Here is a 14,134-nt window from a genome sequence, read left to right on the forward strand (position 1 = left end):
ATATAATTACCAGATTATATTTTAATGAGAAATAGTTTATTGAGGATGCTTATATCTTTGCTGCAAAATGCTGTATGCTTGTTATTACAGACAAAAAATTATTCTTAAAAAATTTTAATCTCCTTTGCTCTATAAACATTAAGCATTGTTCAAACAAATGCTTCCCATTTAAAGACAAGATATTTCATAGCTAGATTAAAAGTAGTCAACTTCTTTTACTGTAATATTAGAATTTCAAAAAATGCCCTGGTATCTATCTCTTAAAGTGCCCTACCAATGTCAATCTGTTCAGTTTTTAAAATAGCTTTATTGGCAATCATAAGAACAACACACTTTTTTATGTGTTTTGATGTCTGTGTCTCCCATCAGGTTTGTTTTTCTTCCTGCTGATCTGAGAATGTCACTGTGTTCCTTTAAAACACAGATCTTTCTCCTTTTTACCACGCAGAGCACTTTCTATACCTACCAGGTAATCTCTTTCAAACAGAAGCAGGCTCCCAAAGCCCAGCATTTCCACAGGCACGCTATGGAGAGTCCTTCACACATTCCTGGTTATTTATCATTTTCATGTAGTACTTAGGTGCATTGTACCTTATATCTTTTCCTGGTTTTCCTGTCTCACATTTATTCACCCACCTATCCTACCATCTGTCTGTCTTATCCATCTATTCACTCACCATTCGTCCATCCACCCATCTGTGCCTCCATCCATCCCCCATCCCTCCATCCTTCTACCCGTCCCTCCATTCCTCCTTCCATCCTTCTATCCTTCCACCCATCCCTCTATCCGCCCATCCTTCCATCAATCCCTTCATCCATCCTTCCATCCCTCCATCCTTCCACCCATCCCTCCATCCATCCTTCCATCCCTCCATCCTTCCATCCATCTACCCATCTGTCCCTACATCCCTCCATCCATCCTTCCATTCCTCCATCCATCCTTCCATCCCTCCATCCCTCCATCCTTCCACCCATCCCTCCATCCATACTTCCATCCCTCCATCCTTCCATCCATCTACCCATCTGTCCCTACATCCCTACATCTATCCTTCCATTCCTCCATCCATCCTTCCATCCCTCCATCCCTCCCTTCATTCCTTCATCCTTCCATCCATCCCTCCATCCTTCTATCTATCCACCCCTCCATCCCTCCAGTCATAAATCAAACATGTGCCTAGGGCCTTCCTAATACCAGGCACTGTGCCAGGCTCTAGGACCATGAGGATGGATAGAATCTGCTTTATCCTTTGAGGAAGTTCAGTAAAACAACCATTTAACTAAAAGCCATCTTTTTCAGGCTGAATTCACATATTTCCCCTGTTTGCTTCTTTGATTCCTTAAGTGTCTACAGAAGACCACTATTTTGCATATTTTCATTTATTAATAATACTACAAGATTTTACATTTTCGTGGTGGCTTTGAAAAACTACTAAATATAAATATTCTAATGTTCAGTCTGGCTCTGAATGTACTTTTAAACATCCTCAAAGGATACATTTGTACTAAAATACAAGTTCTTTTCTCTTTGTTATAAATAGACTATTCTTGAAGTTTAACTTCAATGCAGAAAAGATAATTACAGCTACACACATCTAAAAGAGTACTGTATCTTCTGGTATTTGAAGAAAGTGGTTTGGCTCGAATTACATATAATTACAGGCTAAGAAAAATTAATTGCTCTCACCTAGAACAGTATGACCTGTACAGCAAGCAGTGATGAATAAAAACTACAATTTTGTGCTTACGAGTGAATTACACACTATGTGATCATATGTATTATTTCATTATGGAAATCGTACCAATATGGTCAAGAATGCTTAACAGAAAAAAACAAATCTCCTCACCCCATAGTGACACATTATGAAAAACAAACCAGTGCCGATCCCAGACGAGGCTGATTAGCTCCAATATCACAGAGGAAAATGCACTGGATAAGTTAACGGATTCATTTAAGGAGCACCTTTAGTCTGTCTTTTTAACAAAATGTGCCCAATAATATCAATAATATTCACCTGCCCTGTGGAATGTGATGTTATACATGATTAACAGCAGCATAAACACAATCAGAGCCATTGTCCTCACTGGGGTGTGTACAGACACAAACTCGGGGAGCACTGCCACCACCAGCAACAGCCACGTTACTGCCATTTATGTACTTTGATGTTTGCTTTACTTCTAAAAACATGAATCCTCATAGCCCTTCATCCTGATCATCTTCTTTAAGAGTATTTTTAGAGTTTTAGACTTTTAAAAAATTACCTAGCTTTCCTAATGTTCTGTGGTGTGTTCATGTTTGATTTGAGACTCATCTATGTTTATTTTTGTGAACTGTCTTCTGCTTTCAACTCCAATAGGGCCAGGTCCTTTTCATCTTTTTAAATAATTTTTATTGGAGTATAGTTGATTTACAATGCTGTGTTAGTTTCAGGTGTACAACAAAGTGAATCAGTTATACATATACATATATCCACTCTTTTTTTAGATTCTTTTCCTTTATAGGCCATTACAGAGTATTGAGTAGAGTTCCCTGTGCTCTACAGTAAGTCCTTATTAGTTATCTATTTTCTATATAGTAGTGTGTATATGTCAGTCCCAATCTCCCAATTTATCCCTCCCCTCCCTTTCCCCCCGGTAACCATAAGTTTGTTTTCTACATCTGTGACTCTATCTCTGTTTTGTAAATAAATTCATTTGTACCTTTTTTTTTTCTTTTTCTTTTTAGATTCCACATATAAGCAATATCATATGGTCTTTCCCATCTTTTGGAGTGCCACACATATTTTGTGCAGCAAATTCACACCTGCATATAAGAGCTTGGGCATATTCCTGACCTAAACTAATGTGCCGGTTTTAAAAGAGAGTTCACTCTTTGAGTCAGTCAAATGTGATAAGACTGTTGATTGAAGGTCCCTGTGAGGCTCCATCCCTTCTCTGCCTCAGCTACCCTCTCTGTCCATCTACCTCTGCTCTGCCTAATGTAGGTTACCACCTTAAGTTGACTGCCTGGCTTCCCAGCTCTAGTCTTGCTTTCCAACGATACATTTTTTCATGTTTAAAGCCTAAATCAGATCATGTTAACACCCTCCTTAAAGCTCATCAATGGCTTCATGTTGAACTTGAAGTAGAACACAGTGTTTTGCTCATATGAGTCCCCCTGGTTCTGGTCCCTGCATCCCTCTAAGCATCCATTCTCAGCAAGGTGGATTCTGCCTCAGAGGGTGACATTGGCTTCTGAAGGGCAAAACCCCCCTTAGCTATGACAAGATGGGTGGCGTACAACAGATGCTTAATAAGGGCTTATTGAATGACTACATCAGTCTGGAGTGGGGAAGACAAGACTGATGCAGAAGAGATGGACTTGGATCAGGTGTAGGCAGGACCACCATTCTTTCAGTCATTGTCAAGAGCCAAGCTTGTCCAGGAAGATTGATCCTTGAAGGGCCACAAACTATTGGAACAGCTAAGATTTTGTCCCCCAGTCCTATTCCCTCATTCATTTTTTCCCATGGAGGGGAGCGACAGTGAAATAACAAAGGCTGAGAAACACTGCCCCGCAGTGTGGTCTCTCCCCTTGTCACTGGTGGGTGTTCAGGGCTCCACCATCCTGCTCCCATCAGCTTTCTTCTCTTGGGCTGCCCTCCCCTCGGGATGGCACAGAGGGCTCCCGCCCCGCCCTGCTTCCTGCCCCGTCACGTGACTGGCTCCTTGCCAGCCCTCAGGTCTCAGCTTGAACATGGTGGCTGTGGAGATGCCCGTTATGATCCCCGCCCACCTGAGCTAGGGACCCTGGGATTCGCCATCACAGTGTCCACCTTGGTTCCCTACCAGTGAGGAGTTACAGGACCCTAACCTGTAATTATTTATTCGTTTACTGTTCATGGTACACCCTCCCATCCCCCCCCCCAGACTAGACTGTAAGACCCCTGTGAGGGGGACAGGCCATTCCTCCTTAACATTGCATCACAACTGCCTGTGTAATTTCAGGACACAAACGATGCTCAGTAAGGCTCGTTGACCTGGACTTAGAAGAAAGTAGATTGATTCCTAAGACCTGAAAATTGCATTAGCCATAGGCATACCCTGTTCTCACTTAGCAATGGTTGAGTGCCAGATATTACACTAAGCCTTTTGCTTAATGAGGCTGAGAGGGAAAACATAAAACGACTTTAAAAAAGAAACTATCACACATATCAGCCAGACTTGATTGTGGATACTTTCATTTCCAAAAGAAATGTGTAATAGGTAGGAGGTTCGTTCGGTCATTCAGTTAACAAACACTGGTTGTCTACTATGACCCAGACCCCAGGAGACGTGATCATGAAACACACACACACACACACACACGTGTGTGTGAAAATATATAAGAAAAAAAGAGATGTCATATTTGTCCTCAATAAACTTCAGAGTGAAAAGGGAAACACAATGTCCAAGAATCAAACATCTGTAATGTTATTTTTAAATACTGAGTGAATACGCACCAAGGGTTTGGAGTAATTATCTTTAGGTAGTTCAGTTGTGGGTGATCTATATTTTCTTCTCTAATTTTCAAGTTTCTTATAAAGATTGAACACTATAACAAAATTATATTCATATATATGTGTATACGTACGTGTTTAGTACACGAGAAAAAAGGAAACACATATACGTGCACATATATAGCACGTCCCAGTCACAATGCACATAGTACCAAGAGATACTCTTAGGTCCCTAATTTTTATTATTTTCAACATTAATAATGCCAGAGAAAGAGGAGGAATATGAGAGAAAGATTAATTTTATAGGCTATTTTCTAGCTTGAACTTATGGTTGATTTATGATGTGCCCCTCGAGTAATAAAACAAAGGCTATAAACCATTAATTTATTGTCCTAATAAGAGCCAAGGTCCCTTATACAATGGTCTCGTCTTCAAAGATGTAAAGAAAGTGGAGCATGTTTAAAACTTTTAGCAGTTTCTTGCTCTTACTTTTATTATCTTTTCTCTACTGGACTATTTCGGATTAATGAAATAATCACTCCTTCATCCAATGATTTTATTTAATGTTATGTTAATCTTGCAATTCTTAGTACTGTCAGAGTGAGTCCTTCCAAGGCCGTATATTTTAGAGAGACATGCAGTAGAATCTAGGCCATGCCTTACATGAGAAGATATAAGGAATGAAAATTACATTAGAGGATGATGACAACGAAAATAATTATTGTAATTGTTTTTTAATTAATTAATTTATGGTTTTGGCCACGCCACTTGTCATGTGGGATCTTAGTTCCCTGACCAGGGATCAAACCCGTGCCCCCTGCAATGGTAGCGCCAGGGAAGGCCTGTAATTGTTTCTGTTAGTGAATAAGCACAAACAGGAAATGTACATTTCATTGAATGTGGAGTCTGCCCTTTGTTACTTCCTTCAGAGTCTCTCTTCCTTTCTCTCTCACGCACACAAGGAGTAAGAATCATATCAGGTGGGTAGTTGAGGTCAAGTTAAAGTTCTAACTGCATTTCTTACTTCCTGTCTGTACCATCTTGAGCAAGTCACCGGCAGCCTTCCCGTGTCTGACCCCCCATTCATACAGCCTTAGAGAAAACGTGAAGTCCCTCTCAGGTTATCATCGAAATTTCTCCTTCCACGCTGTCCTGCAACAGGTGTCACACAGGACACTCTGCTTGTCCGCAAAGCTCCTCTCACCCCAAAGTTCTAAAAAAGTCTGGAACGACAGTGCAACCTATCCCGGTGAAAGCCTTGCTAAGTGGGAGTCAGCCATCCCCCAGCCCGGCTCCCCCTGGGCCCTACCAGTGCTGGGGGCTGCACGGCACCCCTGGCACCCGTGAACGGGCTCTAACAGATTTGTTTCTCTCTTCGTCACCCTCCAGATGGCTTTAAAATGAATATAGCATTCAAATAACTACACAGAAGAAAGCATCCTCTAACCAGTTGATTCATATAAAATGTGTGAAAATCAGATGATACCATTTATTTTTCCACTTAGAATTAGTTTCAAAAGTTTTCCCTTTATATAAATGACATAACATGGCAAACCACGCACGTCTCATGTGAGCCAAAGTGCCTGCCAGTCGCTGGTCTATGGCTGGGGCAAATCAGGGCAGAAAGTGTTTGATTAAATGTACACAGTCTGGAGGGCTTATTTTTAAAGTTACCTTTTAAAGTGGGACTGAATTAAAAATGTATATATTCAAATAAATGAAATACCTGAATAATTTAGAAAACACCAAATAGTAGAAGGTTAATAACTAGCAGCTTAATTTAATTTGTTTTCAAACTGTGTAGATTTTTTCTTCACCACAAACGAAGTACGCCACAGACTCTTTGTTTCATAAAGAAAAATACCTCTGGTGAGACAGAACACAGTCCTGGAAGGCAGTCATGTAGAGTCCACTCAAATCATTTCAAGAACCTTCTATTTCTTTTTGAGCAACTTAAATTCTGCCTTGAAATAAGGATAAAGCTCTGATTCGTCCAGCATATTTTTAAAATATGTCATTTCATCAACATGAACAAGAAACCATCACCAAACAGGATGCTTTTCCAGTCATCACTACCTCATGATTTTTCTTCACTCTTCATCAAATTAAAACCCCCTTCTGTTAAAACAGTGATGCTGAGTATGTAAAGGGAGTAATGGCCTGAGTGAGTCTGCCCAAACTTGTGGGGACCAGTTCGAATCCTGTGAAGATGCCTTTGAGAAGAAAGGGCCGGTGGTGTAAATTATGCAATAGGCTAATTATTATTTGGAAACAAAAATGCTTTAGGGAAAGCATGGTCAGTGTGATTTACTGTTTTTTTCATAAAAGCTTAAAATAATTAAGTTGACCCTACACAATATTCCACTTAAATTGTACTTAGGGAGTGGCTACAAATTTTAAAAGTCATTTATAATTACAGGAGTAATGCATAGATACATGTACCTTCTAAACATAGATACAAGCTAAAAATTCCATTTGATTCTCATTCCAAAACCATTCCCCAGATATTAGCAGTGTTAGGTTTTTGTGAATTGTTCCAGGTTTTAACGTATATGTCTGTGTATACTCGTATCTAAACTATAGCATAGGTTTGGTAGCTTCTTATTGACACAGACTCATTTACTGGCCCTGCAAATCTGCACAGAGTGTCTGCCTGCATCTTTCCGTCACCTGTGCTGGAGACACAGCAGCAAACCCGGCAGCCGCGGCCTCCTTGGATGCACTTCCTCGCTGGTGGAGGACAGACAGACAGCCACTTGGTCGAAGGTGGGCAACCTCACGAGTGAGGACAAGCAGAGGACAGGGAGGTGGGGGCTTGGTCGCGAGCAAAGCTGGCAACCTGCATGCTTCAGCAGGGCTGTTCTCCACCTGCCTTTGCCCAAGGGGTGAACACGAGGCGAGCGTCCCCTAGACTCGCATCTGGCCTGAGAATCGTCACCACACCTGCTGTTTCCTCCGGATGCCCGGAGCATCCAAGTCTCCGCTCTCAGACTAGAGCTGACATTAAACACTGGCCAGAGTCAAACACTTCTTCCCTTGAGTCCAATTCCTTCTTTTCTCCCTTTCTCCTTCTCCTCCTTTTCTTTGCAAAATGCAGTCAGGACCTAGCCTCCAAAAGCCCTGGCTGCTGAAGGGTCAGTGGGCTGACGGTTGCATAAGAAACATTCCGATCAGAATCGCCAGCAACGGGAAGCAGCCAGCTTGTTTTTCCTCCATCTACTGGGCGAATCAGAAACAGAAAAGCGACACGAACTACAGGAAGCAATCTGCTCCGACTCATAAACGAAGCTACCAGTGCCTCTGATGGAAGCTCAGGCCGGGATGCATAATCCATGCCTTTCAAGTTCTGTAGTCTGAGGAAAGGGACTTTCGGTACCTACATTAAAAGATGCAGATTGAGGCGAGTGCAGGGGAAAGAGCACAGCACAGAAGACCCGGGTCTGGTCCCAGCAAAGGGGCCTCCCCACCGAAACGAAATATTTGCCACACCTTGTGTTTTGATCAGTATGTCTCGCTCTAAGACGACCTGCTCACGTCTGAAATGAGGTTATTCCTGTTCACTGCCTACCTTCCTTCTTCTGCATGGAATTGTTATAGGGCTTAACTCAAATAAAGCAAACAAAACAAAACAAAAAAACCCTATAAATAGTTGTAACAAATTCCAAGGATGAGAGGAATCGTTACTTATGAAATATCAGGATTTCCAGTGCCTCACGTACCGACTCCAAACCCACGGCTACATAAACAATAAACAGCACACACGGATTGGTAAACAAATGCACAACACGGAAGGGAAGACGTCTCTCCTCGTCTGAAACAGAAGGAAATCCCGGTGCTCAGCACCACTGATGGAATTGCTCTAACGTGCGAAAGAACAGGAACAATGGGGCTAGAATCCGGCTACTGATGATGCAGAGGCTTTCCTGCACAGGCTCTGATCAATGTCTGGGAGAAAGGAAGCAATCTCACAAGATCCCCAAGACCCAACAGAGCCACAATTAAAGGATCATATTTTTAGCTAAGAGAATTGAATTTCTAGCTAACACTCTACGCAGATTCACGCAGCAAAGGATGACTCCAATCCCTTTATGTTCTAGCATTGCTTCCAAAAAACTTGGAGAAGAATAGCCATTAATCTCTCGCTAACCGCTCACAGCCAAAGATGAACACAGGCGGCTTCACAGAAGTGTAAGTTGGACTCGGAAATTTGAGGATCAGGCTGCCCATACAAGAACCACCCGTTAGGACCTGCTGTTGCTTCAAACAGCTCCTAGTTAATCCTCGTCCTCATTAACCAACCAGAAGATGGTGGTAACAACTCTGCCTGTAACTATCAATGCGTTTCGAACAAATGCTTTGTTTCTGAAACTGAGGGGTCTGCCTTTCTAGGTCAGAAATAAATAATTTTTTTAAAAACTTCATTTGCTGTTTGACTAGCACAAGAGTGAAACATGAATGAGCTTTATTTCTGCGAAGTCAATGATTTGTCTTATAGCATAAAGTATATGAAGTGTTACATCTTGGAGAAGCTGGAGAATGCCGTCTTTCCTAACTATTCAATAGGGAACGCATAAGCAAACATGATCAGCAAATGAATACGTTTCTTTTTTTTTCTTTGTCTTGTATTTTTGGCCTCCTTTGGGGAGATAAAGAGTGAGGGAAAATAAACTAGTGTAATGAAATGGGAACTCTTCCGCATTTTTTATTTTGATGCACTTTTTCAAAGTCCCAATGTATGTGGGATTCAGTGTCATACCGTCCCCAGCTGCACTGTCAAGTGTCCTAGCACACGTGGGCTGAGGGACAGCTGCCAGGCTGCACTGGCTTGCTCCCCACCCCCCTGCCGCCTCACGTCTGACCTCACACTCTACATAGGTGTCTCGGAGGAAGGATGGCTGGTCAGGTGTTATGGTCCCTGCTGGTCACTGTCACAGTGGAAGAATTCTTCCAGATTCCCTCACTTTGTCTCGACAAGTCAACCTTCTTTCTCAACATTAATAAAGTAAATTATTCTTATCTGTGTTTTTTTAAAGAACAAAATGCAACGAGAAAATCTTCGTGTTCTATATTCAGGAAACACTACTGTTCAGGTACTGGCTTAAAAGTTCTGACAATGAGTCAGTTGAAAGAACTTCACCGCCTACAGGCTTGTTGAACAATTCTGCATGTGAGCCCACATCTTATGCCACTGACTGGAGCGGGGCTAGCTGACATCACTCTGTGTTAGCAAGTCCTCTTTACTCCTTTTTTTATCCCATCTTTTGGCACAAATGTGCGTTCATGCCTACTACCGACTGTGTGAGCGTCCTCCTTCAGACCGCTATTTAAAGCTTAACTCCATTATTAGGTAAAAAAAGGAAAGAACGGGGGAAAGGATAATAAAGAAAGAGGTTGGGGGGCACCGACGATGAAAACGTTACTCATCGATGCTAAAATGCGAGGTTCTTAGTTCTTCATCGTAGACAGATAAGGGTGTTAGTGTCAATCCAGGATTCAATACCTGTCTTACCCACATGGGGCCACTTTCAGACACATCAGCAATTCTGAACCTTCTCTTTATGTCATTTCTGCACTAAAGTACTCTTTTCTGGCCTCATCAACTATCATGCATTTTCACTTGAAGATGCTCTATCTCCCTCTCATTTTTAAAAAATGAGATTTATGTCTGCTTTCCAGTAATGGTTATGTTTTGCCTAAGCTATTGGCCACCAAGCTGCTTGCCACCAATGCACTTTCAGATGTTTTATATCTAGGAACTTGCAATAATTCCTGGTGTCGTGGACTCTATTCTATTTCCTGTTATTGCTCTAACATTACCTTCTCAGTTGTTTTACTTTTTAAATTCCTCTTTCTCTTCCTAACCCTAGTCACGGTGGCATTCTGAGTTGCTTCAGGGATTAAACAAAATCCAAACTATGCCCTTGTGTTTCTGGGGAGCATCTCCCTGCTATTCTGTCTCCTGCTCCTTCCTCCTTCTGGAAGCCTGGCTATCCCTCCAGCAGACCCCTGAGCTCTTCCAATCCCCCCCGCCCCGTTTTGGATCCTCTGACTTCTGCACCCTTTTAGACACTACAGAAAGCTCTGGTACCAGCACTGGGGTCTGGGATGTGGGCAAACTTAGTGGGGCTTCTGGACTTCTCCCCACGCTGTAAACAGAGGCTCCGAGCTTCCTTCATCCTGTGTTTGCTGATGAAACCAGTGAGTCAGAAGGACTGATGTGTTTCCAGGGACTACACTTAGCGTCTCTCTTTGCAAACACACCACAGAAATTTGTTTTTGCCAGTGAGACTGGGGCAGCTCCCCATGGGGATTCTGCTCCCCTACTGGAAACCCTAACTGCTCTGGTAGGAGCTTGCAGGTCACCCACCTGCCAGCCTGATAACGGGCACTGCTGCAGAGCCAGCCGGCATCTCTCCTCAGCCGGCAGCATCCTCTTGTCATCCGGGAGGGTCTCAGCCAAGGGCTTATACCTGCAAAAAGCAGTGGGGACAGGAAAGCCATGACTGAATTGGTCATCAAAGGATTATCTTCAACAGGGTTGCCTTTGTTACCCTGTTTCTTAAACTTTTCCCATTCTTACTTTATCCCACGCACCCCCAAATCTCCATCCATTGTGCATTTCACATTGGACCACTAAGAAACAGCCCTTATCCTTTAAAAGGAAAATTATTTTAAAAGGAACCAAATACATCTCTCAATCCTGAATGTATCTTTAATATTATCAGGAGTGATGCAAAGCATTTATCAAAAGAAACTTCGAAGAGGAAGAATATGAGTCTATTAGTTCTCATTTAAATTTGTAGAATACTCTTAAAATACACCTTTTAAGGTATTCCAACGTTCTTTGTTAGTGTTTGAGAGTGAATCTAGAGGTAGTTAGTATCTATAATAAAGGGACACCAAAACACCCAAAAGTTTTATTTAAGTGAGAGGTGGAGAAGCTTCCTCCCCATTGAGTAGATACTGAGTATTTTAAATCTTCTAGAAGGACATTTTATTTTTGGAAAGTTCCTCGGAATAATTAAATTTCACTCTTTGGCTGAAATTCATGACTCTATCAAGTTTTCCTATGGGTTTCTAAAAAAAATGCCTTTCAAAATTATATGACCCATTAAAAACAAATCTATGTGAAGTTTTCATGTGCACGTATGGCATCTAGCCTGACATGTAAGCCAAACCACATTAGGAGGAGGAGGAGAAGGGGGAGGGGAGGAAGTGGGGGAAGGAGAGAAACAGGAGAACCGAGAAGAAAGTCTAACTGCATCTGGTGTGTTTATGACCCTCACGTTGGGCTGCCCTGGGAACTCAAAGGTGATAATGAAATCACCTAAGTTTTCTGTAAAATATCTCAGCTTTTCATCTAAAGTTTGTTGCAGCAAATTTGGCATCTTCTCAAATGAGTCCTTTGTTTCCTGAGGGCATCTAAGGAAGGCGGTGTGTCACCTACACACCCGGTTCTCCACCCCCATCCAGCAGAGCACTGAGAGGGCTGGACGTGTCCCACTGGCGGCCACCGCAGCTCTTTATTTCTGCAAGTGCGGTAGAGAAGCGAGGTTGGAGGGGGAAGCGCAGCAGGAACTGTGGGTCTGGGGTATAACATAAATACTGAGAAAATACCCCTGTGTGACTTTTTCAGTAGTAGACTTTCAGTTCCCCTCTAAAATCTTTTCAGCATTGTCACCAAAAACTTACCGTATTATTTGCCCTGGATTGAGAATTGTCATGATATTGCTAGCCATGAGTCAGACAAAATAAATACGGCTGCATCAGCAACACCCTCCCTTCTCACACATAGATTTTTGCTCATGTATCAACTCAGGGTACAGGAGGGGGTAAAAATAGCAAGCAACAGAGACTGAACATGAATTGTAGTGCTAGAGGCACGGCTCTGAAAAATCTTGCTCATCATTTTGATCACACTGAATGGTCTGAAATGATCTATGGATGATGGAAGTATTCAGTGATTTTTTTTTTTTTTTGATAAGAGGCAAGAATATGATTTTCTACCCTGCAGTGTGCGGAAGGCCGGGAACCGGGAGGAGAGAGTATGGGGGTCATGGAGGGGCCACCTGAAGGTGATGGGCATCCCCAAAAGATGCTGGTACATGACATTGGAGCATCAGTGGGCAAACAGGGATTATGTGTTATAATGTTTAAGTGGTTCAAAGATGATAACTGATATAACTGCGCAATGTGAATAGGAGAGAAATTGGATTGGGGCTCTAAACCAAGATTCAGGTTCCAGCTCTGCAGCAAATTCTCTGTGAGGCCCTTGGCAAAGCACTGAGTGGGTAATCTTCCCCTCTCTCAATACCGCACATGTGTGAGACCCAAATTCTATGTTCTGTTATAAACATTAATTTAATTTTTATCTGTCCTCAAAGTGTGCGAGCTTCCCCAGGGCTCGGGGTCATCTCTGCACATCCCATGGTGTCTGCTCGATTGCCTATGCATGTAGAAAGTATGCACAAATGAAGAAATTGGGCTGGGGGAGTGGAGGATGGGGAAGGACACTTCTCGAGCACCGAATGAATGCAGGGGACTTTTCATAAGTCGCTTCGCACACTCCTCCAAGATGCAGGGGCCTTGGATGATAATCTTTTGATGGTGAGAAGTTGACGGTCACAGAAATTAAGTCACTTGCCCAAGTTCACACAGATGATGTTGAATAGTGTCTCCCCAAAAGAAACGTGACCTGTTTGGGAATAGGGTCTTCAAAGATGTAATGCAGTTAAGAGGAGGTCAGTAGGGTGGGCCTTAATCCCACAGGACTGGTGTCCTTATAAGAAGAGAAAATGCCACGTAAACACAGAGACACAGGGAGGACGCCATGTGACGATGGAGGTGGGGAGGGAGGTGACGCAGCTGTAAGGACTGTGGGGCCACCACCCGAAGCCCAGAGAGGCAAGGAAGGAGTCCATCCAGAGTCTCAGGGGGTCAGGGCTCGGGCGATGCCCTGATTTTGGACTTCTGACCTCCAGAACTGTGAGAAGTACATCTGCATTGTTCGCAGCACCCCAGTTTGTGGTGCTTTGTGAGGGCAGCCCTAGGGACCTGACACAGATGGTGAAAGGGTCTGGGATTGAACCTGGGGCAGCCTGACTCTGGAGGCAATGTCTCTACCACCATCGCTCCAGCCAAGGCAGGAAGGAAGCAGCCCTGGCCCCAGATGGTTCCAGAGTGAAAAGGGACGAGCTTGACATCAAAGTACCAAACGGCGAAACGCACAGTAACCATCAGCATACGGGACATGCAGAGATAAGAGCTCTTGGTTCTCTGACCTTTGGGTGACTGAGCTTTTCTTTAGCAGTAAACTAAACTCATAATGACATACAGACTCATTCAAACACTCAGGAAAATCAGCGCGTTTCCACCACTTACCCAGAGTCACACAATGAAATGAAATCACTCAAATTATCTTCTCATTCTTTTATAATTGTCTCATTCTGGAACTTTGCTAATTATCACCAAGAAGTGAATTGACATAATTCAAGTATCTGAATACAGTATTAACAAGTCAGAACAAAAAATCTTAACACTTGGTGCCTTTTTTTTTCATTTTATATTGTTCTTTTGACACCTAAAATGGTATAATTCTGACATTTCAACCGAAAAGACAAAAACGTCATCTTAGACAGGGTGAGGTACTCTATTTTAGT

At 42.7% G+C, this 14,134-nt stretch overlaps 1 protein-coding gene across 1 annotated transcript in view; it reads right to left on the bottom strand.

Moving 5' to 3' along the window:
• The window catches only part of MYO16 (myosin XVI), a gene marked incomplete at both ends in the record, with an annotated part of 485,888 nt that overhangs the window by 88,181 nt on the left and 383,573 nt on the right, over positions 1-14,134 (bottom strand). Inside the window, one exon of the mRNA XM_079722050.1 lies at positions 10,843-10,945. Coding sequence (XP_079578176.1) covers positions 10,843-10,945 — 103 coding nt within the window. The remainder of the gene's footprint in view (positions 1-10,842; positions 10,946-14,134) is intronic.

The sequence above is a fragment of the Hyperoodon ampullatus genome, assembly GCF_949752795.1.
Source record: "Hyperoodon ampullatus genome assembly, chromosome: 16".
NCBI lineage: Eukaryota > Metazoa > Chordata > Mammalia > Artiodactyla > Ziphiidae > Hyperoodon > Hyperoodon ampullatus.